Raw genomic sequence first — 26,225 nt, 5'->3', positions numbered from 1 at the left:
TCTCACTGAATAGTCCCTTTATTCAGACTGGCGAGCAGTTGGCAAGCATCCGTCGAGTTTAAGAGAATTCGAACCACGGTCTGGTCGTGCTTTTCCCGCTCCTGCAAATATATTTTTTAGAAACTTGAAACCTCGATATATCAATGTGTACTAGTAATAAAAAAGGTTTATTTCCTTCCACCATGTCACTATGTTCAATTTTGTTTGATACAACAAAATTCCCTATCAACAGCTAAGCAGTATTTTTTTCCCATTTTATTGAGCTATCTTACAGCAACGTACAGCTAGACATCGAACACCGGTGACATATCCTATATGTTACTATTTACAGATACATTACAGCCAATTGTTTGATTGATTATAATCCATCAATTATTAGGAAAGGTAAATCAGCTACATGTATCAAATCAACCATTCAAATAACTTATATTTACGGGTATTTTCTAATACATTATATTTGATATTGCGATGGATACACAATTATTATGATTTTATGATTATAGGCAACGAAATTATGAAGAGATTTGTCTAAATATCATCAAGATGTTTTGTAAATTAGGAAACACAGATATCGGGTAAAACGTCCTAATCCGAAACTTCTTTGAATCTTCTATTTCAATGTAAAACGCAGAAAGTTCTGAGTGGTTCGATGGGTTCACCCAACAGGATGCAGTTTAGCTAAAAGAAGCGATTTCTAACACATGAACTACCTAGAGACTATCTACCCTTTTAGAATCTACTTGGCATAATGAAACTAGTACATGATGCATATTCAGGTTACTAAAAATCACTCTTGTTTGTAGAGAATATACCTCTTTCTGAGTAGGATTTGTTATTCTCCCAAACACATCCGCCACCGCCACTCCCAGTGCGATTACAGTTATCACAACGTTATATGGGACTTATGGCTAACTCGATTTACCCGACGTATCATGAGGTTAATACAAGTCATTACCAACAAGGGATTTAGTGGACCACGTGTGGGCTACGTGTTCATGCTAATTGGATGTAGTAAACCCTGTAATTTATTCATTCTTGCCAAAAAAAGGAAAAACACTGAGGAGCTTGCTACAGATGCTGTTTTATATTTTGTATTAAATTCAGATTTAATTCTTCCAAACAACAACTTTAATTAATCTGGCGATATACGGAAGCAGTAATGAACTATCACACGTTGTCACACGGGGCATGTTCTGAAATAGGTTTTCCCAATTACTAATTATTAGTAATACTATACGCTAACATAAGTAAATTAACTTATTGAAACATAAATCTTTTTACCAAGATGATATTTTTTTTCTGATTGAATACAGTTAAAACAGGCCATTTCTCAGACATGGAATTACCAAAGAGTTATTCTCATCAAAATATAAGAACGATAACACGAGGTAGATTCCATTATAAAATAACTTCTTTTCATCCTTTTAAAAATATAACCCTAACAGGATAACATTCGGTTGATCATTGATAATCTACACGTTCATAGAGTCCTTAACTTAAACACCACAATCATTACACACACACAAACACATTTCACTGCGACTCAACTAAAGATTCCATCACTATCTTACCTCCTCTAAAAGCTAAATAAAGGACTATGTATTATACAGTGACTGTTTTTAGGGAAGTAAGTACTTTGTCACACACTTACATTGTCCACCAAAAGACTTTTGCAATACTGAACAGTCTAGAAATTTACTTTGTCCATCAAAAGGCTTACAACAGTCTAGCAAAACTTTTTCTGTATACTCCATGATGCTCCGATCCTTTCGCAACATGCTCACTTCCGGCGACCTTGTCGGTTGTGATTTCCACAAACCGGATCATCAGCCAAACCATTTATTACCAACGCCGTGTAGAGCACTGCCACAAAGTGACAAATAGACAAATAAAGGAGTACGTCGGATCATCACTTCTGCTAATTGCTGGGCTTATCACGCTCAAGTAAGCATTCAGTAGCATCTGTTATATAGTCAATGTGTCATTGATATTCGATTAGTGGCTGTTTACTGACACTTTTGTGCAAATGCCATAACAATAATGTCAACGAGGACTACAAAATAGATTTAAGGACTGTTGGAATTAACTTGCAAAAACAATTTTAAAAACTTATAATTACTACTTCTGTATCTCATCTACCAGAATAAAAAAGAAAATTTAAACATATTTCAATAAAGGTAATAAAAGAATAATATCATCATTTATCCAGTTCTGTTGTGATAGCGGAGTTCGTAGGTACATGTACCTGTACCTTTTTCGCTTATGCTTTTTCTTTTACATGCTATTATACCGGTATGTTAGAAGCTCTTGACGCAAATGCAATAGAGAGGTTTTATGAAATCTTACTGCACATATTGCGACCGACACTAATAAAGGTTGCTGCTAAATAGATTAAATATAAAACAATATATAATAAGTAATATCAAAATGTGATCACATGTTACACCATGTGATAACACTCGCGTACCAGATGTATGTGTGTGTATATATATATTTGAGAAACTTATCCAGCGATGTAGGTCTGTCCTATCAACACTACAGGTTTCTATGTCAAGGACCTGCTTGTTTACCAAAGCATGTCAACAGGACAAGTCACTTTAAACTGTATATTACTAAAGAAATAATTACGCCGTTAAGTATCCGTAATATGTCAGATATTTAATACATTCAGTGATAACTTCACTTAACGTTAATTTTGTTAATTTAGTTTCTGTGAAAGACAGGAATGGCGCCAAACCTTTCCTCTTTGGATTGATATAGGTATTGTATCCAGGCCACTAAGTCATGATAGCCACGAGTCATGCTATCATAATTTCGATTTTCAGCATTTGTTTAAAGTTTTATGGTCCATAACTTTAGCTCTTTTTGTCATAATGAAAACTGTTTAAGTGTTATAAAATTTTCTCCGTCTGTCTTGAGTTTTAGACTTTCTAATTTTACCACTTTTCATAAAGTTGCAGTACTGGAAGTATTTTGAATTATAAAAGTTGTGTAATCAAGAGAAAATGTCAACAATTTTTCATAAAGAAAACATGTGGTCGACCAAAGCAGACTGGATCTACAAAGAAAATAATGCTCGCACTGTCTTTACAATATTTGATACACAATGTTATATGGCAATATGTGAATTGGATGATTCAAGTACTCATTCTGTGGACATATACCAACATGATTTGCTCATATTAGCCAGAAGGAAAACGTTAACAAACACTTATGCGCTTACGCTAGGTACCTGGCTCACCACGTGCAAATCGTGTCGACGTCAATCACGTGATACGATTCCGAATCCCACAAAACCCGAAGTCGCTGAACATGGCAGTAATTGAAGACGCTTTATTCAAAACCAGGAATATGAGATCCCTAGATTTCGGCTCTCTTAAAGGCCGACATATGCTTATGGGGAGCTAAATCATTAAATTACACGTCAATGTTCAAATATCAAATGTTTAATTGACATTTTGTTTCAGTGAATTTAGCATGAAAAATAAAAAAAAAATAACATCAAAGTAGATTCAGTGTAGTTGCTATGCATGGTCGTAAGAGGCGATTAAATATATGACTTTTTGTACTTTATACTTCCTAACGTCTCCCTCGACACCACCGCACATTTCATCTTCGTTTGGAGGCTCTAAGTTATGTCTCTTGGTCAAGACACACCACAGTAGTCTATAAAAGTGGTAGTTTCTGCTTCTGCTAAGCGTTCGGATTAAACGGAGTGGGACGACTGGTTTGCCCGGTGTCAGTTATGTGACCGGTATCTTCCTTGGCACGTTTCAGTGAGATAACACTATGAAATGAAAAAGAGTTCCTCTATTACAAGGAGACACAACACGAATATACCGCAGCCTCCCAAAACATGCCGACCTACATACACAGCAAAACATTAGACACACGAAAGGCCTTCCTTTGCTGACCCTGGTTGTTGATATGACGTTTATAGAATATAGGACGTTAAGTCCAACCATCCATTGGTAACAACAAAAAAATCGCTAATCACATGTCATTCTAATATAGACATCAACACATTTCAGACAAGTTTGTTTCATACATATAGTTTCGCTTGGTTGATTAATTGATGTCCTATTAACAGCCACTAGTACAATAGCGTCATTTTAAGTACCAAAAAATGAAATAATATAAGGTGGCATGCAAAATAGGATAACATTAACCTGCAACTACTTTGACGTCATATGGAACAAACTTTTACATTAGTCAGCCAACTATTTATATAATAGCTAGTTATATATATATATATATATGTGTGTATTTTAATATATTCTAGATCTTACAATATAGTTTTCCCTTTACAATATTTTCATTCAAGTATTGCAAAATAGAGGACGCATGAAGGTTTAATTCCACATCATTATTATTTTGAAGAATACATTAAATTTTACTCTTATTGAGCCGTTACTAAACTCGGTTGCTAGAGAACAATATTTCCTGTGTTGGTTGATTTTGCTTCTAAGATCAACGAATTTCGCAGATGCATTGAGAAAGAGTGTCATTTGTAATATTTTCAATTTATGAAATATAAAGCATTGGAATCAAGGGTCACATAGTGTAAATATCGTTGATTTAAAATTTGGTAATTACGTTTTGTCGCTACATAGTTAACCTTGAACGAGGTCGCTTACTGAACGCTCCAAAGGGAATTTGTTTCACAAAATAGGGTTTCTTCGAGAAAAGTAATGTCACAAATGACTTGGTTTATGCTAAACTGAGCATGAGTGAGGTTATTCTATTAAACACATTTTAATTACCGTGGGGGTTATCATGCGTTGAGGAACGTACGTACATGGACTAAAATAAGACATCTGCCTCCGCAGAGGATTGTCAGCACGTGAAGACTGGTGATTATTGGAGTATTTAATGTAGGCTGTTCCGGTCGGAGGTAAAGCGGATCAAATTAGCTCGCATTACTCAGGGTTTGTAATCAAATAACAGATACTCACAGGAGGCATGCCCAAAATATTTGATGGTATGAAAACAATGTTTTCACACTGTAACAAAAAAGATTTGTTAAAAAAAATATGAAATCTTGAAAGAAAAATGCGGCTTTCACATGCGAAAATATGTGTGCGTCTTTTTGTAATTTCAATTGTAAAATTAAGTTTGTATGAAATGAATAAACCTTTGTGTGAACAGAAAAATACCTGTATGTAATATGAAGTAAACTTAATTATACTAAAATTGTCATTAAGTGTAGGCATTGCTTTAGATACAACCACTGATGTAATGATTTGATAAAATAAACAGAAAAAGAGAGGCAGTGTATATCACAGACTTTATAATCTTTGACTTGTTTTTTGAGTTTCTGCTCCTGTTTAGCGCTCAGCATACAGGGATCAACCAACTAAATAAAAAAAGACCTTCGAAATGGCCCCTGTGTATACAAGATTGAGCCCAGGATAGAATTTTAACCCGGCCGCTGATTGGCTGGCTAATTATGAATTTCAAAAGTAAAAATGTTTTCTGACAGGTAATTATTCCTAGATAACCATGATATGAATTTGGAAATTCATATTGAGATTTAGGTTCAAAATATCAACTTTGATAATGAATAGGTAAAACCATTAGAATTTCCGGATTTTTTAGTGCAAAATGCGCCTGATTTCAATAAAGCTACCCTGGTTGGAGTTTGAGCAGAAGGACCCAAACTTTTTTTTCTATTTAGTGTTATATGAGAACCTAGACTTTAATTATAGAACACAACAGCTAACTAATATTCCTTTGTTTTAATAATACAGTACAAAACTTTAACAAAGTTTAACACTGTGGTCTATGTAAAATCATTTAGTTGGTTGCTCTCTACAGGGAGTGAGAAGACTGGTTCGCCCGTTGTCAGTATAATGTGACCGGATGGGGTGTGTTGCTTGGTGTCTTCGGTGACATGTTTCAGTGATAAGCACTATAAAAAGGGCAACAGTTCCACTATTCAAGAAGACACAACATAAATATACCGCTGTCTCCCAAAACATGCACATCGCACAACATACACGCAACACACCGCATACATGGGAGGCCGTCCTTACATGACCATAGCTGTTAATATGATGCTAATTAATCAATAAAACAAACAAACATGCAAAATTTGTGATTAATTACATAATGCATAAAATATCTGCACAGACTTGTTTTCATCGTATTACTATATCACAATCAATCAAACCTACTTGAATATCGGTCCGAATATAAAGGAAAATGACTCGAAGCCAAATGTACCTCGCATTCGTGTTGTGTCACCTTTTGATAATGGAACTCTCGCTCTTTTTATAGTGCTATTCCGCTCGAAATAATAACATTATTATAGATATTGACTTCAGTAAAGACGTATACATACACCGTAATATACCTTAAATCTAGGTCAAAGTAATCTATGTTTGTAACGGGACACGAGCACAAACGACGGAGTACAATCCGTGTGTAAATGTTCCAGGAAAATAGTGTCAGACATACCCTATGGGGTGGGGAATAAAGCGGAAAGCTTTATTTTAAACTATTACACTCTCTCCCTAAAGGTGACACAGAAAAAAGAAGATGAAGCGTTAATCGGAGTCTGTAGTATACATGTCACTATCCCTGTTTCTAGGTTAAAGCGAAACCTGATGGACCGTTAACTTTTTTACCAAATACAAACTTCCTAAGGCGCAATAAGATTTTTACACATCGATCTGATTTCGCCACATGATTTCACTTTATAAACAGGCAATTGAGCAAATAATACTGTGTTTTGAAAATAATACGATACACTAAAGACATACAACTCTTAATGATTCAACAGTGTTACATATAACTACAATTTCAAGTCTCCATAGTTGTTTAACAAAAGTGTGCTTGGTTTTTCATGCTTCTGTATTGAACATTTGTCTCCTCTGTTTGCGATATCTGTTGTCCTTATATGTGTTTTAAGGGATTGTGGTATATTCGTATCCTCTTGACTACATCAGGTTCTACTCCAAATAAGCATCAATTTTGTCGAATCATTGATATAATTTTGGTAATGATATGATGTCGATGTTATAAGATGGAAAAAAGAGGTACCTCTGCACAGATCTTTTGAAGACATGGCATTTTGACAAATTAACATTCAAATCAATAGATAAGACACTCAACTAAAACATATTGAAGCGGCAAGAAATTATACAGCTGAAGATGTAAAATGATCTGACCCGTACAATAGTGTAGAACTTGATATATCAAATGGTTCCCTATTGCATACAAAATTGTACATTTGGAGATGTCAAATGACTCCCATACAAAATTGTACATTTGAAGAAGTCAAATGACTTCCATACAAAAATGTACATTTGGAGAATGACTCACATGCACAATTGTACATGGAGATGTTAAAAGACTCCCATATAAAATTGTACATTTGGAGATGTCAAATAACTCCCATACAAAATTGTACATTTGGAGACGTCAAATTACTCCAATACAAAATTGTACAGCTAGAATATTAAATATAGCAATATTACAATATAGTATGACAATCTGGACACTGCTTGTATTGCACTTTGTTACGGTAGCCATATGAAGAAACAATTAAATACTATTTTTTATTAACATTCGAAATTTGCGTGTTTGATTTCTGGCTTACTTGTTACATCTTCATGGATGAAGATATCAACAAAATAAACTTGAGTGTTATTGTACACTAAGACCGACATTTACTGATCTTATATAACCTCAATAAAACTGAGAAACATGTGAGTCAAAAGTTTAAGTTTATATCTCAGTTGGGAACAATTAACTACAGGCAAAACGGAAACATTTACTCGTTATAGCGAACAGCGGAAGGATTGCCAATAAACGCGCCCAAATGCCATCATATATCCCTTTGAAGGTGGATGTCGTTCACACATAAGTCAAGATTACAATAAGATTAGAGGATAGAATATTTATCTTTTTATCTCCAGACTGACGTTGAAATTGTCCGTTCACATATGGGACCCTATCATTTATCAAAATAAAATCGTGAAGTATTTCTTCTTCGTTTAATCATGGTTGCCGAGTGAGCTAAATGTCTCGACTTTCTTCCAATGACCTTAGTCCTTAGAGGCCTATATAGGACAGCTGTCATGTACTGACCTCGACTATTGTTCTACACTACCACCAACGCTCGGATGTAATATATCTCATTATCCGTGGTTATAGATAGGAGGTAGGACACAGATACAAAATTCAATATGGCTGTTCTGAAAGGGTTAGAAAATTACGATCCTTCGATTATTTCTCAATATACTTTATGTAAAAGTATTGATTAATTGCTAATAATCAGTTGATTGATGTATTCTATAATGTTTTGGACGATTGCTGGTACACTCGTATTCAGTATCAACGGAGTGTGGAACGACCGGTTTGTCTTTTGTCAGTATATTGTGATCAGGTGGGGGGTGCTTGTTCGGTTTCAATATTACAATAAACTGCAGTCTCACAAAACATTGATGTTCACATATCGCAACACATTAATTGCCTCCTTAAATGACTCTCGGTGTTAATAAGACGTACATTTGTTAGTAAATAATGATTGACATATCAGCTGCTTAGGTCACTTTAGGAGGTTATCCCCTTTATAAATATGTTATGGAATTCTGTTCGTGGTGTGGAAACTCCATTTTATAGTGCCTTAGGTCACATCCTTTAAAATAGTTCATTCAATTTGTTTCAACAGCAATTGAATTCATCGCCCCATGAAAATGAATGTTAAATGAACGTTTTATTAAAAAAAAATATCTGCCACACATAAACAAAATATGAATTCCTAGAAGGGTTTCCCGAAAATGGTGTTAAAAAATGCCCCAGAGTGTAAGAAATATTCCCTTTATGGAGGACACACTTCTGAAATCTTGTAAAATTAATTTTCATAAAATTAGACAGAAACCCCCATTGAGGCTTATTTTCAAATAGTAAGTCGTAAACCCTATTTAGATGTTATTGCATAATACAAGATGTGCCGTAGCCACACGAAACATCCCCAGTTTTGGTAGTACTTAGAACTTTAGAATTCATTTCTTAAGCAGATTATTCTTATTAGCTCACCTGACCCGAAGGGCCGGTGAGCATATGTCATGGCGCGACGTCCATCGTCCGTCAACTTTTCACAAAAATCCCTACTTGTCATGAACGGCTTAATGGATTTTGACCAAAGATGGTATGGAAACTTCCTTTGATGAAGGGGAACCAATCTTGTATAAACGCTAGTCTTGTCGCCCAGGGTTTGAGGGGTGGGGCTCAATTGGGGATATATAGCAAATTCTTCAAAATCCTTCAGTGAATGAGTGAAATTGATATAAAAGTAACATCTGATACAGTGTTATTGAAAATATTTCCTCTTCCTCTTTTGTAATAATCATATGGCTGCGGCACTGACATTTATATAAATCTCCAGCATTATATCATAATTATTGAAAGAAAAACTGGTAAAACAAGTTTTAAAATCGGTGTTAATTTTTGGAAAACGTACATGTTTTATGGATCTCTGCACTTGTTGGTTATTGGTAAGGAAGCGTGATTGCTTTTATGACATTTAGCTCTGTACGCAAACGCCAGTGACGGCGATAAACGTGCAAGAACGAACTATAAAGAATCCAATCCATCACATTGGAGGTGAACTGCCTGAGGTAAACTGTCGTCAATATGCCACGATGACGCTATGTATTACTTAAGGGATTTTCTGTTTTATAAATGTTAAAATGGCAATGAAAAAACCCAATTGTAAACTTCAAAGTCAATGCATGTCAAAATCAATGTTCCCGTTTGAAGATATTTGAGATATATTTTGGGCATTATTGGGTTTCCTTATTGTTACTTTTCCAAATTGACAACAATAAACTCTTTTTTAAAAGACACATGGATGTAAATGCAAAGTTAAGGGTGCAGAATCGAGATTCTTTATGATCTAGATTGTTCATCTATACCTGAATATGAATTGGAATTTGGTGTTTAACCGACTTTCCTGTCAAACTTTCCTGTCAAAAATATAATAGCAAAAAGTAATTTTAAACATCACGTGGTCCTAAAAATTGGTTTCGATTCAAACTATTACTTCATGCAACATGTAGAATCAACTTGCATGTTCACATGTCTTAAATTACAAATTAGACAATATTCATCCCAAGTTGCCAGTAACTTATGACATGAAAACATTTTTTTTTGACAACAATGACCATTACCTTTGTACATCCATGGACATGTAACCTCGGTGTAAAGCAATCCCAACTAAGCACTCTTGGTCTAAATTGCAATATGAGCTATATGAACTCATGGGGAAATGGAAAATCACAAGCAAGAAGTACACTTACATGATTATTTACAATCATCCTCAATACTTAAGGGATTACTATCACTGACATTATATCCACCCCTGGACTATCTCGGTAAAACTGAAGGGAGTTCAGGAGAAAATAAGACCAATCACAGGCCTATAGAGACTTTCTTTAAACATTACAGAGAGAGCGACACCCAAATTCATAGCAACATAGTCTGCCACAATGAACCTCTATACAATTCCTTTGATGTACATGTACATTAAGGGTCAAATTACCTGTGTCTTCTGTTCTCTCATATTTTTATATGAGATAGTCGAGGCATGGATATAACATCAAGTTATAGTAAGCCCTGGAGTATCGAGGATGAGTTATAATTAGTGTCACCATTTGTTCTTCAAACCAGAAAAGCAATACTTACTTATCACTTTTAGTATGAAAGGTGTGCATGATATTGAAGTTTGAATGACAAAAAGAGGCATAAACCAAAACCAAGAAAACCTATGAGCCTTTGACACCAACACTAACATAAGTGATAGCAAGAACTCACCTATGCATTTTACCTGTGATGCAAAAACATTACAACTGTTAATAATCAATGTAAGGAAACAGAAGAAGAAGAATATAGAATCTCTCAATAACAACATTACAACATTTTCAAACCAACTATCGGTTTGATTTTATTTTCACGTGTATGATGAATGTAAAGGTAAGAATGATGAATGTAAGTACAGGTGCTTGATGAATTTTCATTGAATACTGGTGAGTATGATGGATATGAATAAAAGTACTCAATGTATCCATATGTTCTTCTAAAATTCATGAAGCACCTGTATTGAGACAAACTATGAGTACTTGTGTAGTGAGTGCTATGACTGGGAGGACAGTGTCTCCACAGCTCCAGCTATAGCGGGCAGTGAATCACATATCTGTCCATTTAACTTAGATAAAGTCCACAAACACGACTTCTTGTCCTCTTCCATTTCATACTTCGTTAAATCAACACAAATGCTGACTGGTCGATGGCTCAAAGCAGGGTCGCTGATTGGCCAGGGCAGGTTGACATGGTGACGGTGTAGCTGTAAAGGTTAAAGGTTATTAGAGATAAAGTTGGAGCATTAAACACCATCACAACTCACACACATATACTTCTAAACACTTCTAGTCAAACACAGATGAACAATTGAATCCTTTTATTGAAAAGGTTTGTTTGTTTGTTTGTTTATTTGTTTGATTAAATAACATACTATTAACAGTCAGGGTCATATAAGGACGGCCTCCCATGTATGCATTGTGCTGCATGTATGTGTGCAAAGTGCGTGTTTTGGGAAACTGTAGTATATTCGTGTGGTGTCTTCTTTTATAGTGGAACTCTTGCCCTTTTTATAGTGCTATATAACTGAAGCATATTGAAAGGGTAGCGTTGGGACTAGTCCATGTATCCCATGATATCTGATAACATTTGTGTGGAAATATTGTTTCTATAGATGATTAAAAGATGATATCCCATGCTAATATAATTTCAGCAGGAAGATTACAAAGAGTTACGTTCCATCACCACTGGGAATACTACTAAATAACGTTATAGAGTATCACATGGTATATGAACTAGTCCCATTGTTTTTAATATTAATATCTCATCTTTTAGTTTTGAGATCATTAAATATGTGCTTTGCAGCTTTTTTAAATTTAGATACAAATATGGTCTATTCGATTCTAAGAGTGAATGCAATCTTGTCAATGAACAAAATCAAAGCTTACTGAGAGTGTGTATTGCTTAAAATACATCTTTACGAGAAACGTATACGGTAATGTTTGTCCAAAGGCTGTATATCCTCTATGAATTCTTGATGAAAAACTTCGCAAAAAAATTCATGTTGATCAAAATGTCACATTTAAATACCTTTTACCAGTTAAGCATGTTTACCATAGCAACTACATCTGCTCTGACACACAACTATCATATAATTGTATCAGAGATAAACCCAACATTTCAAAAGCAACAATTCCATCAACAGGTTATAAAATCTGACAGATTTGGGGGCCAACAAGGGCACAAAACATATACAGTCCTTTCTATGTAGACTTATGTAGTGAGTGGAATAACTGATAAAACTGGCAACAACATGTAAGTCAACATAAGTATTAAATACTCTTTATATTAGAACAGTACCTTATAGAGACTGCCTGAGGAACAGTGCCATACCACTCCCTCCATACGCCCACCATCTGTGCCCTCAAACCATGTCCTCACTTCATCCAGGTGTAGCTCTGAGGGCAGGTTCGCCTTTATACTGCCATGAACCACCAATAGATGGATGGGTGTCGCCTTGTTCCCAATTCCTTTATGAATGATATACAAAGATGTCATGAACTCACTAGACTTAAAGTCATAAACATCAGACTTAACCCTGAATAACTGTTTGCTGTCTCTAAAATTAAATAGGAAGTTAGTATTGATAAGACATGTCCATATACCTCCCTATATCTGGATGGAACAAACACAAAGGAAGATACAGGACAGGATGGGAGGATCATGAGCAATAATATTATGTCTTGCCTCCCTATTCCATCCATCCTCAATATTCCAGGGGTTACTATCACTCTCGTTATATTCAACCCAGTGCTGTTTCATAGTGAAACTGGAGGCATTTCGGAGATAAAGATTTACCAATTTCACAGATAAAAGTGTACCAATCACAAGCCAACACAGACTTCCTGTGAAGATTACAGAGAACAACTGCCAAGCTTCCAAGTCATATTGTATATATATCTCATATTCAATTCTTTTGGTGTACATCAAAGCACCAAAATGTGCCTGTCTATCTATAATCATATTCAATTATTTTGTTATACATCAAAGGACCAAAATACAATGTATATTTCTATCAATAATCATGCAGTCTTCAGTTTTGCTGACATAGTGCAGGGCTGGATATTACCAGCGATAGTATTGGAATATTGAGGATGGGATGGATATAAGGGCAGTGATAATAACCCCTGGAATATCAAGAATACATTTCATGTTGGGGGCATAAAAATATTATTTGGAGGTATCTGTATAATGTATTCTACATATATAATCAAACATCAAATGCCTGCTGTCACACTAGGTTGTTTATCATTCCTCCATGAGTCTTTAGCAACCTGACATGTCTTCCTGGAACTCCTTCCCAAGGAATATTCTGTTAGAGATTACTAACTTACCATATGGATTGGCATTGATGTGAGTACCAATCAACTCTGCCGTCGTCCCCAACAACTCTGACAGATTAACCAGGTCCACCTGCAGTTCTCTCCCTTCATCTGTCTTTTCTCTGTCAGTAATGTACAGTAAAATGACATGTAATTCTGTGTTTGTCAGTATGCAACATTATCAAGTGCTCCAGAGGTGGGTAATTGTACTTGCACTTTTGAAGGAGAGGGGTACAACTCTGACTTCTGTGCAAATACAAAACTTCACACAGATATTTCATTAAAAGATATGTGGTTATAGTATAAAATTATACAGTAATAAGGTAATTAAAAGGTTATAGTATACAGTTATAAAGTACAGACTAGCATTTGTGCAAATATCTATCTGAAACAAGAGCACAGTTGATGCAGAATCTTAAAACAACTGACTGGAATTCATCTGATTTTACTAAAGTTCTACTGATTTTATTTCTGGATGTAAACGCTCATACTAATTGGGTTGAGTAAAACATATATTTGTAGGAGTAATTTGTAAATATTCATTCAATTTTTAAGGGTAATTGACACATTTTCAATGAGTATTTTTACTTCTTTACCCGTGTGCTTGTGACCTCTTAACTGGAGCACTGATTATCACTTATACCTATTAAATTAATGATAAAAACACTCCCTTACTGAAAATTATAATTTCAATGCTTTTAAAATATTTTTAAGAAATTTGGGGAAAGCGCAGGAATGATGAGGTGAATTATATCTACCTTAACACAAGACCAATACTATATGTCAGGTCAACAGCTGTCAGGTGCCAACAATGCTGCCTAGAGTTCGGGTCAACTGGTACCCAGCCTACATGGTTAAATAATTGACATTATCTGTTGGAGTACAAACAGGTTTCTAGGCATAACATCTATATCATTTGTAGTGAAGAGAGCAAAAAACAAAATAAACAAAAAATTTGACAATGATATGTACATATAGTTAATCAGTGAATTCAAACAAGTAAAAAAAAAGAAAGTGTTCATCGACAGTGAGTACAGTAAACACTGTTATAACAAATCTCTGGGGACCACATAAATCACTTTGTTATAAGCATATATATAAACATAGTTTCTTATATACTTATTTCAGATAGCTTGCAGAAATCTTGATAGGGAATTAAAAACACAATGTTATAATCATAAATTCATTGTATTAAAGCATGTTTGTAATAACCTTGTTTTACAGTAGATAGATGTAACAGAGATGCTGGTTTTATAAGTTGTGAACTGTACCTGGAATGTGTCCATTAACATCTGGCTGTGGTTGTCCATCACTGATGCGAACACCTGAGGCTGGGATCCAGTGCTCAGGAACTTCCTATTGGTTAGACAGAAAGTGTCTTGATCATATGTAATACTTGATAAAGTCAATAGGACATATCTGTGATAGTTTGTAAGGATTGAAGCATAACTGAGATGGTTTGTAAGGAATGAGACATATCTGTGACAGTTTGTAAGGAATGAGACATATCTGTGATGGTTTGTAAGGAATGAGACATATCTGTGACAATTTGTAAGGAATGAGACATATCTGTGACAATTTGTAAGGAATGAGACATATCTGTGACAGTTTGTAAGGAATGAGACATATCTGTGACAGTTTGTAAGGAATGAGACATATCTGTGACAGTTTGTAAGGAATGAGACATATCTGTGACAGTTTGTAAGGAATGAGACATATCTGTGACAGTTTGTAAGGAATGAGACATATCTGTGACAGTTTGTAAGGAATGAGACATATCTGTGAATTTGTAAGGAATGAGACATATCTGTGACAATTTGTAAGGAATGAGACATATCTGTGACAATTTGTAAGGAATGAGACATATCTGTGACATTTGTAAGGAATGAGACATATCTGTGATGGTTTGTAAGGAATGAGACATATCTGTGACAATTTGTAAGGAATGAGACATATCTGTGACAGTTTGTAAGGAATGAGACATATCTGTGACAGTTTGTAAGGAATGAGACATATCTGTGACAATTTGTAAGGAATGAGACATATCTGTGACAGTTTGTAAGGAATGAGACATATCTGTGACATTTGTAAGGAATGAGACATATCTGTGACAGTTTGTAAGGAATGAGACATATCTGTGACAGTTTGTAAGGAATGAGACATATCTGTGACAGTTTGTAAGGAATGAGACATATCTGTGACAATTTGTAAGGAATGAGACATATCTGTGACAGTTTGTAAGGAATGAGACATATCTGTGACATTTTGTAAGGAATTTGACATATCTGTGACAATTTGTAAGGAATTTGACATATCTGTGACAATTTGTAAGGAATGAGACATATCTGTGACAGTTTGTAAGGAATGAGACATATCTGTGACAGTTTGTAAGGAATGAGACATATCTGTGACAGTTTGTAAGGAATGAGACATATCTGTGACAATTTGTAAGGAATGAGACATATCTGTGACAGTTTGTAAGGAATTTGACATATCTATGACAATTTTAAGGAAATGAGACATATCAGTGACAGTTTCGGTAAGGAATGAGACATATCTGTGACAGGTTGTAAGGTAATGATACATATCTGTGCCAGTTTGTAAGGAATGAGACATATCTGTGACAGTTTGTAAGGAATGAGACATAATCTGTGACATTTAGAAAGGAATTTAGACATATCTGTGACAATTTGGAAGGAATGAGACATATCTGTGACAGTTTTTATGTAAGGAATGAGACATATCTGTGACAAATTTGCAAGGAATTTGTGACATATCGTGACAATTTGAAGGAATTTGACATATCTGTGACAATTTGTAAGGAATGAGACGTATCTGTGACAATTTGTAAAGGGGGGAATGAGAGATATCTGTGACATTTTGCAAGGAATGAGACATATCTGTGACATTTTGTAAGGAATGAAACATATCTGTGACAATTTGTAGGGAATGAGACATATCTGTGACAATTTGTAAGGAATGAGACATATCTGTGTCATTTTGTAAGGAATTTGACATATCTGTGACAATTTGTAAGGAATTTGACATATCTGTGACAATTTGTAAGGAATGAGACATATCTGTGGGACAGTATGTAAGGAATGAGACATATCTGTGACAGTTTGTAAGGAATTTGAAATATCTGACATTTTGTAAGGTGAATTTGACATATCTGTGACAATTTGTAAGGAATATTGACATATCAATGACAATTTGTAAGAAATGAGACATATCTGTGACAATTTTGTAAGGAATGAGACATATCTGTGACAGTGTTTAAGGAATGAGACGTATCTGTGACAGTTTGTAAGGAATGAGACATATCTGTGACATGTTGTAAGGAATTTGACATATCTGTGACATTTTGTAAGGAATTTGACATAATCTGTGACAGTTTGTAAGGAATTAGAGACATTATCTGTGTGATAGTATGTAAGAAATGAGACATATCTGTGACAGTTTGTGTAAGGAATAAGACATATCTGTGACATTTATTGTAAGGAATTTGACATATTTTGTGACAATTTGTAAGGAATGAGACATATCAGTGACAATTTGTAAGGAATGAGACATATCTGTGACAGTTTGTAAGGAATGAGACATATCTGTGACAGTTTTTAAGGAATGAGACATATCTGTGATGATTTGTAAAAATGAGACATATCTTTGATGGTTTGTAAGGAATGTAGACGTATCTGTGACAGTTTGTAAGGAATGAGACATCTGTGATCTGTGACATTTTTGTAAGGAATGAGACATATCTGTGACATTTTGTAGGAATGTAATGGTTTGATAACGGAATTTGACATATCTGTGACACATTTGTAAGGAATGAGACATATCTGTGACAATTTGTAAGGAATGAGACATATCTGTGACAGTTTGTAAGGAAATGAGACATATCTGTGACAGTATGTAAGGAATGAGACATATCTGTGACAGTTTTGTAAGGAATGAGACATATCTGTGACATTTTTGTAAGGAATTTGACATATCTTATGACAATTTGTGAGGAATGAGACATATCTGTGACAGTTTTGTAAGGAATGAGACATATCTGTGATGGTTTGTAAGAAATGAGACATATCTGTGACAGTTTGTAAGGAATGAGACATATCTGTGAAATTTTGTAAGGAAATGAGACATATCTGTGACATTTTGTAAGGACTGAGACATATTTATGACAATTTGTAAGGAATTTGACATATCTGTGACAATTTGTAATGAATGAGACATATCTGTGACAGTTTTGTAAGGAATGAGACATATCTGTGACAGTTTGTAAGGAATGACATAACTGTGACATTTTGTAAGGAATTTGACATATCTGTGACAATTTGTAAGGAATGAGACATATCTGTAGACAAATTTGTAAGGAATGAGACATATCTGTGACAGTTTGTAAGGAATGAGACATATCTGTGACATTTTGTAAGGAATTTGACATATCTGTGACAATTTGTTGAAGGAATTTGACATATCTGTGACAATTTGTAAGAATTTGACATATCAGTGACAATTTGTAAGGAATGAGACATATCTGTGACAGTTTTTAAGGAATGAGACATAGCTGTGACATTTTGTAAGGAATGAGACATATCTGTGACAATTTGTAAGGAATGAGACATATCTGTGACAGTTTTATTAAGGAATGAGACATATCTGTGACATTTTGTAAGGAATGAGACATATCTGTGACAGTTTTGTAAGGAAATGAGACATATCTGTGTGACATTTTGTAAGGAATTTGACATATCTATGACAATTTGTAAGGAATGAGACATATCTGTGACAGTTTGTAAGGAATGAGACATTCTGTGATGGTTTGTAAGAAATGAACATATCTGTGACAGTTTTGTAAGGAATGAGACATATCTGTGAAATTTTGTAAGGAATGAGACATATCTGTGACATTTTGTTAAGGACTGAGACATATTTATGACAATTTGTAAGGAATTTGACATATCTGTGACAATTTGTAATGAATGAGACATATCTGTGACAGTTTGTAAGATGAATGAGACATATCTGTGACAGTTTTGTAAGGAATGAGACATAACAGTGACATTTTGTAAGGAATTTGACATATCTGTGACCAATTTGTAAGGAATGAGGACATATCTGTGACAATTTGTAAGGAATGAGACATATCTGTGACCAGTTTGGTAAGGAATGAGAACATATCTGTGACATTTTGTAAGGAATTTGACATATCTGTGGACCAATTTTGTAAGAATTTTGACATACTGGTGATCAATTTGTAAGGAATTGTGAAGGAATTTGACATATCTGTGACAATTTGTTAAGGGAATTTGACATATCTGTGACAATTTGTAAGGAATGAGACATATCTGTGACAGAACAGGACATATCTGTGACAGTTTGTAAGGAATGAGATGTATCTGTTACAATTTGTAAGGAATGAGACATATCTGTGACAGTTTGTAAGGAATGAGACATATCTGTGACATTTTGTAAGGAATTTGACATATCTGTGACATTTTGTAAGGAATTTGACATATCTGTGACAATTTGTAAGTAATGAGACATATCTGTGACAATTTGTAAGTAATGAGACATAACTGTGACATTTTGTAAGGAATGAGACATATCTGTTGACATATCTGTGATATTTTGTTAAGGAATGAGACATATCTGTGACAATTTGTAAGGAATGAGACATATCTGTGACAATTTGTAAGGAATGAGACATATCTGTGACAGTTTGTAAGGAATGAGACATATCTGTGATGGTTTGTAAGGAATGAGACATATCTGTGACAATTTGTAAGAAATGAGACATATCTGTGACAGTTTGTAAGGAATGAGACATATCTGTGACAGGTTTGTAAGGAATGAGACATATCTGTGACAATTTGTAAGGAATTTGAGTTATATCTGTGACAATTTGTAAGGAATGAGACATATCTGTGACAATTTGTAAGGAATGAGACATATCTGTGACAGTTTGTAAGGAATGAGACATATCTGTGACAGTTTGTAAGGAATGAGACATATCTGTGACAGTTTGTAAGGAATGAGACATATCTGTGACAGTTTGTAAGGAATTGGACATATCTGTGACAGTTTGTAAGGAATGAGACATATCTGTGACAGTTTGTAAGGAATGAGACATATCTGTGACAATTTGTAAGAAATGAGACATATCTGTGACAGTTTGTAAGGAATGAGACATATCTGTAGATTGGTATGTAAGGAATGAGACATATCTGTGACAATTTGTAAGAAATGGATGACATATCTGTGCGATGGTTTGTAAGGAATGAGACATATCCTGTGACAATTTGTAACAATGAGATATCTGTGACATAAGGAATGTGGACTTCTGAATTTTCCTTGGTACAGCAATCTCCATATCCCTGACGTTTCTGGCTCTGATGTTTCTTGAAGCGTTTCTCAGCAGAACTTATCTGTGTTTTCTGTCTAAACGAGCCCACAACCAAGGTTTCCCTACAGAATACATATACAGAATTCAACGTGAATAAGGTTTACCTACAGAATACCAACACAGAATTCAATAAACAAGGTTTCCCTACAAAATAAAACACAGAATTCAGGAATAACAAGGTTTTCCCTACAAAATACCAACACAGAATTCAACAAACAAGGATTCCCTACAGAATATGAACACAACATTCAACATCTGTCTAAACGACCCCACAACCAAGGTTTACCTACAGAATACCAACACAAAATTCAACAAACTAGGTTTCCCTACAGAATACCAACACAGAATTCAACTAACTAGGTTTCCCTACAGAATACCAACACAAAATTCAACAAAACAAGGTTTCCCTACAGAATACCAACACAGAATTCAACTAAACAAGGTTTCCCTACAGAATACCAACACAAAATTCAACAAACAAGGTTTCCCTACAGAATACCAACACAGAATTCAACAAACTAGGTTTCCTACAGAATACCAACACAGAATTCAACAAACTAGGTTTCCCTACAGAATACCAACACAGAATTCAACAAACTAGGTTTCCCTACAGAATACCAACACAAAATTCAACAAACAAGGTTTCCCTACAGAATACCAACACAGAATTCAACAAACTAGGTTTCCCTACAGAATACCAACACAAAATTCAACAACAAGGTTTCCCTACAGAATACCAACACAGAATTCAACAAACTAGGTTTCCCTACAGAATACCAACACAGAATTCAACTAACAGGTTTCCCTACAGAATACCAACACAGAATTCAACTAACTAGGTTTCCCTACAGAATACCAACACAAAATTCAACAAACAAGGTTTCCCTACAGAATACCAACACAAATTCAACAAACAGGTTTCCCTACAGAATACCAACACCAGAATTCAACAAACAAGGTTTCCCTACAGAATACAAACACAGAATTCAACAAACAAGGTTTCCCTACAGAATACCAACACAAAATTCAACAAACAAGGTTTCCCTACAGAATACCAACACAGAATTCAACAAACAAGGTTTCCCTACAGAATACCAACACAGAATTCAACAAACAAGGTTTCCCTACAGAATACCAACACAGAATTCAACAAACAAGGTTTCCCTACAGAATACCAACACAGAATTCAACAAACAAGGTTTCCCTACAGAATACCAACACAGAATTCAACAAACAAGGTTTCCCTACAGAATACCAACACAGAATTCAATAAACAAGGTTTCCCTACAGAATACAAACACAGAATTCAACAAACAAGGTTTACCTACAGAATACCAACACAGAATTCAACAAACAAGGTTTACCTACAGAATACCAACACAGAATTCAACAAACAAGGTTTCCCTACAGAATACAAACACAGAATTCAACAAACATTCAACAAACAATGTTTCCCTACAGAATACCGACACAGAATTCAACAAACAAGGTTTCCCTACAGAATACTAACACAGAATTCAACAAACAAGGTTTCCCTACAGAATACCAACACAGAATTTCCCTACAGAATACAAACACAGAATTCAACAAACAAGGTTTCCCTACAGAATACCAACACAGAATTCAACAAACAAGGTTTCCCTACAGAATACAAACACAGAATTCAACAAACAAGGTTTACCTACAGAATACAAACACAGAATTCAACAAACAAGGTTTCCCTACAGAATACAAACACAGAATTCAACAAACAAGGTTTCCCTACAGAATACCAACACAGAATTCAACAAACAAGGTTTCCCTACAGAATACAAACACAGAATTCAACAAACAAGGTTTACCTACAGAATACAAACACAGAATTCAACAAACAAGGTTTTCCTACAGAATACAAACACAGAATTCAACAAACAAGGTTTACCTACAGAATACAAACACAAAATTTAACATCTGTCCAAACAAGCCCACAACCGAGGTGTTCATACAGAATTCAATACGAACACAAATTTCAACCAAGATATCTTCAAATCGTTCACTTACAATACATGTAACTAGATATTTTAATTTTCTGATAATGAAATTATATTCGTCACCTCATAGTATCCCTCTTGGTTGTAGTAGGGTAACAACAGTTGAGAAGACAAATGCATGGTCACGTTGACTCAGACCTTAGTCCTGTGACCTTTGAACAACAGACTCAAACATTTCGGCCACTGCGATTCGATCACTGTCTTTCTCCATTATAGCTACTTAAAATGTACATTCCTCTCTCCTTTAAACAAACTTTGACTAAAACCATGTTAAATCGATATTGAATTTCCAAATGCTATATTATATGACTACATCATAGCAATAGGAACTCATGATCAAATGAATTAAACTTAGCTGTTGTTTTTTTTATTCCATGTGCCTACTTGAGGATGGCCAAGAGGCCGAGAATTTGCAAAAGAAAATACATTTTACAGTTGTTGACTGGGATTGAGGGCAACAGATGATTTGTTTGAGGGTCCAACAAATCATCTGTTGCCCGAAAACCAAGTCGATAACTGTTTTGTTATACCCATTACCTCAAAACAATGCATTGACATCACAAATTGTAGGTGTTGCGTCACTCCGGTCCAACAGCACATTTTAACAGTCAATTTTAACAGTTCTTTGGACCGCTCGAAGGAACAGTTCATTTATTTGTGTTTTTGTCTATAGAGTTTATATAGAAACTTTTTTATAGGGTATAAAAATCATTACTATTTTTCCCTCATTAGGAAAAAACTTGCTTGAAAACTACTTAATTTGTTTGACATATTTACCTTTAAATTCTGATACAAAGACACAGGTGCCGTCTAACTTTTCTGTAGGAATAGCAGTAGCAATACCATCTTCTCTAGCAGTTTGTCGTATTGTGTTAGTCGCTACAACATTGAATTGTTGGTATGATCTCTTCTTTGATGGTTCATTCAGTACTGTTGTCTCAAAAACACAGGAAATCTTCTGCTGTACTGAGCCTAGTTCTGCCATCTCCTGTACTTTTCACTGCTACTAATGCTTGCGACTAGTTGTTAATCTCCATCAGACCTATGGAGACACTAGACAGGATTCTGTATTATAAGAGAAACATTATTAGGATTTATATTGTAAATGTCATCTAGATTTACAGTAGCCTGAGATACTCTGGCCCTAACACCATGAGACTTAGACATTATGACAGATAGATGTCTGATGTAGGGCCAGAGCGCAGTGGTATATCAAAACATGGAATTCCTCGAAAAAGTTTGGTATCAGTCCAGGTCATCTCCATTTCAGACTGATCTCCAAGAAGCCCCACTTACCTTGGTCTTTTCAACAAATGACTAATCCATCTACCCAAATATAGCAATCTGTCGAGATTAGAGGCGATTTGCATACTATGAGAAAAAGGCGAGGAGGAGGAGGAAGATTTAGGTTGCGAAAATAAACCTACTCTATTGACATAATATAACGTGCATGCATGATAAAATGGATTACTATGGGCAGACAAATTATTCATTTGTTGAAAAGACCAATTTAGGTGACGCTATTTGGTGGTAATGTTTTGTAAACAGTCTCAATCGGAGATGACCTGGCCCGATACCAAACGGTGTCGGCAAATTCCAGCTTTGGATATAGCACTGCGCTCTGGCCCTACACCAGACATCTGTCATATTGTCTAAGTCTGGTGTCAGGGCCAGAGCACAGGCGTCTGCATCTGGTTTTGGAAAAATAAAATATTCTACCCCTACTATACGTTCATATAGTAGGGGTAGGTTATTATATTTTTATCAAACCAGAAGCAGACGCCTGTGGCCAGAGTAATGTGGGCTACCGTTACAGTTAGCCTCAAGAGTTTCATTATCTTTCAAGAGAGGCAGTACACTTGCAATTTAAGAGGGTACTTTAGTACTTTTCTATACCATCTGTATGCTATCTATTGTAATATAGCCTAAATCAGGTGGCACTACAACCAGGTTCAACCCCAAAAAGTACCTGGTACCGCCTGATATTGAAACCCCTGCATGAATATTGAGAAACTTCTGATAGCCAATATGGACACGTGCACACAACGTATACGTAATGACTAAAAGTGTTCCGTCGTGCTGTTGTTAAAGTAGTACTGAAATTCATATTACTGATGTAGCGGACAGCGGTCATTACACTTCTTCAGGTGCTTGACTGTTTGACGTCTGGACTGAAGAACAAAACATAAAACGCACAAAAATTGAATGTATAGTCTGTGTGCGGTTCTGTATCTTATAGTGAGTAACAGAAACATCACAATACTTTGAGCACATCCTTACCTTTTTTGTTTCACAATAAACAGTACAAGAAGGGATCAGTCTGCAGTCACCGAGTCAGAAAGTTGCTGACGCAACGAAGATGCAATTTCTATTCGCGAGACGATATGAGCTCAACGTAGAGAACAAACAATTGTGTATGAAATTTGTCAATATACCTTAATCAAAGAAATAAAAAAAACACAACGCCAACCGTGATAAAATAATGACACCTCGTCAGAAATGTTCACTAAGAACAGTACTCCACATTTGACATAGGCCTATGGGCGCATCCATGTTGAGAGTTCCAAAAGAAGGGAGGTAATTCACTAGCATGTGCAGGCCGTTACATAAGCAATAACAAAACCTTTGTAGAACATATGATTCTGATTAAAAAAAATGCACATTGTATAATTAATTATAATTATATATATTTTAATATCTATGTTTATAATAAAATAAATGTTTTCCTCTCTATTTTGGTAGTCTATTAGAATCTACTTTTATACTCAAGAAAAGAAGACATTAAATTTAAAGATTTCAAGTTAAATAAATTAATAACATAATGTACGGACCTTTTATCGTTTTTATTTCTCGCTAAACCTGGCTACATGATTAGGTTTTTTCCCCCAAAAATAGTAATATTGGCAGGTTTAGCAGATTAGTAACTTGGTTGGCCAATTTTGATAGGTTAACAGACCGTAGCCACTAATTGGATGTTGTCAAATCCTCTATGGATTAAACAAAGTGGGAATAAGGATCTGTTTTCGAATAAAAGTGAATTCACAATACCTTGCCTGGCACACATTTACATTAGGTGGCCAAGTGGTCACTTATGTATTGGTTGCTTAGGTCCAACTTTGTCTGTAAGTATCTGGCTGTTTGTCCCCCACTAAACACTTCCACGCAGCAATGGTTGACACATTACATATTCATTCAAGTCCTTATTACATGTGGGCTGCTTATACATGTAATGTATTTCAAAAGTTTCCATGTGGGGCAGGTTAGAGCTTTTCTCCTGCTACTTCTGAGAGTTTTCTTTCACCTTCTAAACTTATGAAGTCCTTAAATGACCATGGCTGTTATTAAAAAGTATGTACACACAATGCAGAATTAATTTATATCAACAGTCTTACATCCTTAATGTTAATAGGACATAAATCCAAAATACAACAATAAGTCCACAGTTATACTGAAATGCTTCAAGCACCATTTAATGACAAAACTTCCAATATAGAAGTAAACATTCACACATGTAAATACTCTTATCCAGATTTCTTTCATTCTTTGATTTAAAAACAAGAAACATAACACATACTTTAACAAATAAGAAAACAGTACAATAATCTAACTGGAATTCATACAGTACACAATATGTAGTTGTCCATCTAGTACATTTAATGTGTATACTCTTACAAATATTGTACTACACAATAATTAAACTGTATAACCAGAAGCTGAAAATGATCAGCTCTCTACCGACAAATGCAAATAAACGGCTCAAGATACTTCTATTATTTAATACTAAGTAAGGCCAACATCCTTACAATTATCTTTTCTCCAACTTTTAACACTGTTGTGCATACATAATGGGAATACAAATGTAACAAATATTTTGTTTTTAAAGATGTAAATGACATTTGGCGAGTCTTGAAATAAGGATATTTTCCTTCAAAATAATAAAAATAAATGAATAAATACAAAATATTAAAAATCATTCTTCCATTTCCTTAATTCAACAATCATCTCTACAGATCTCTTTATAAGTCATGTCTTTAAATGCTAAGTTATGTTTATCCTAATTATGTCTCCATTTCTATATATTTGAAATAAATCTTCCAATGCTGATAAAGATCAAGTCTCACATCTGAGACATGATTCATATTTGTGAATTTAATAAATCTTAAGCAAAATGATCATAAAATCCCTTGAATACAAGTCCTTTTTCACATGATGAACAAGATTAATGGAGCAGCTCACATTACTCAGCTGCCATGTTTTAGATACTGACATTCATAATGTCACTAAATGCATGATTAACAAATAAGGATGAACCGGTGAGGA

General features: G+C 34.9%; 1 protein-coding gene across 1 annotated transcript; it reads right to left on the bottom strand.

Moving 5' to 3' along the window:
- Positions 1-10,762: 10,762 nt before the first annotated feature.
- Positions 10,763-24,463, bottom strand: LOC138329461 (RNA ligase 1-like). The gene is given in 9 exon segments (XM_069276478.1): positions 10,763-11,350; positions 12,445-12,614; positions 13,479-13,588; positions 14,225-14,312; positions 14,738-14,822; positions 19,796-19,894; positions 19,897-19,937; positions 22,683-22,970; positions 24,186-24,463. Coding segments are annotated over 8 exon segments (1,011 nt in total). The 5' UTR covers positions 22,891-22,970; positions 24,186-24,463; the 3' UTR covers positions 10,763-11,140.
- Between the last annotated feature and the right edge of the window lie 1,762 nt (positions 24,464-26,225).

Source organism: Argopecten irradians, chromosome 8 (genome assembly GCF_041381155.1).
Source record: "Argopecten irradians isolate NY chromosome 8, Ai_NY, whole genome shotgun sequence".
Taxonomy (NCBI): domain Eukaryota; kingdom Metazoa; phylum Mollusca; class Bivalvia; order Pectinida; family Pectinidae; genus Argopecten; species Argopecten irradians.
This window is presented reverse-complemented; position numbering and strand designations above follow the sequence as displayed.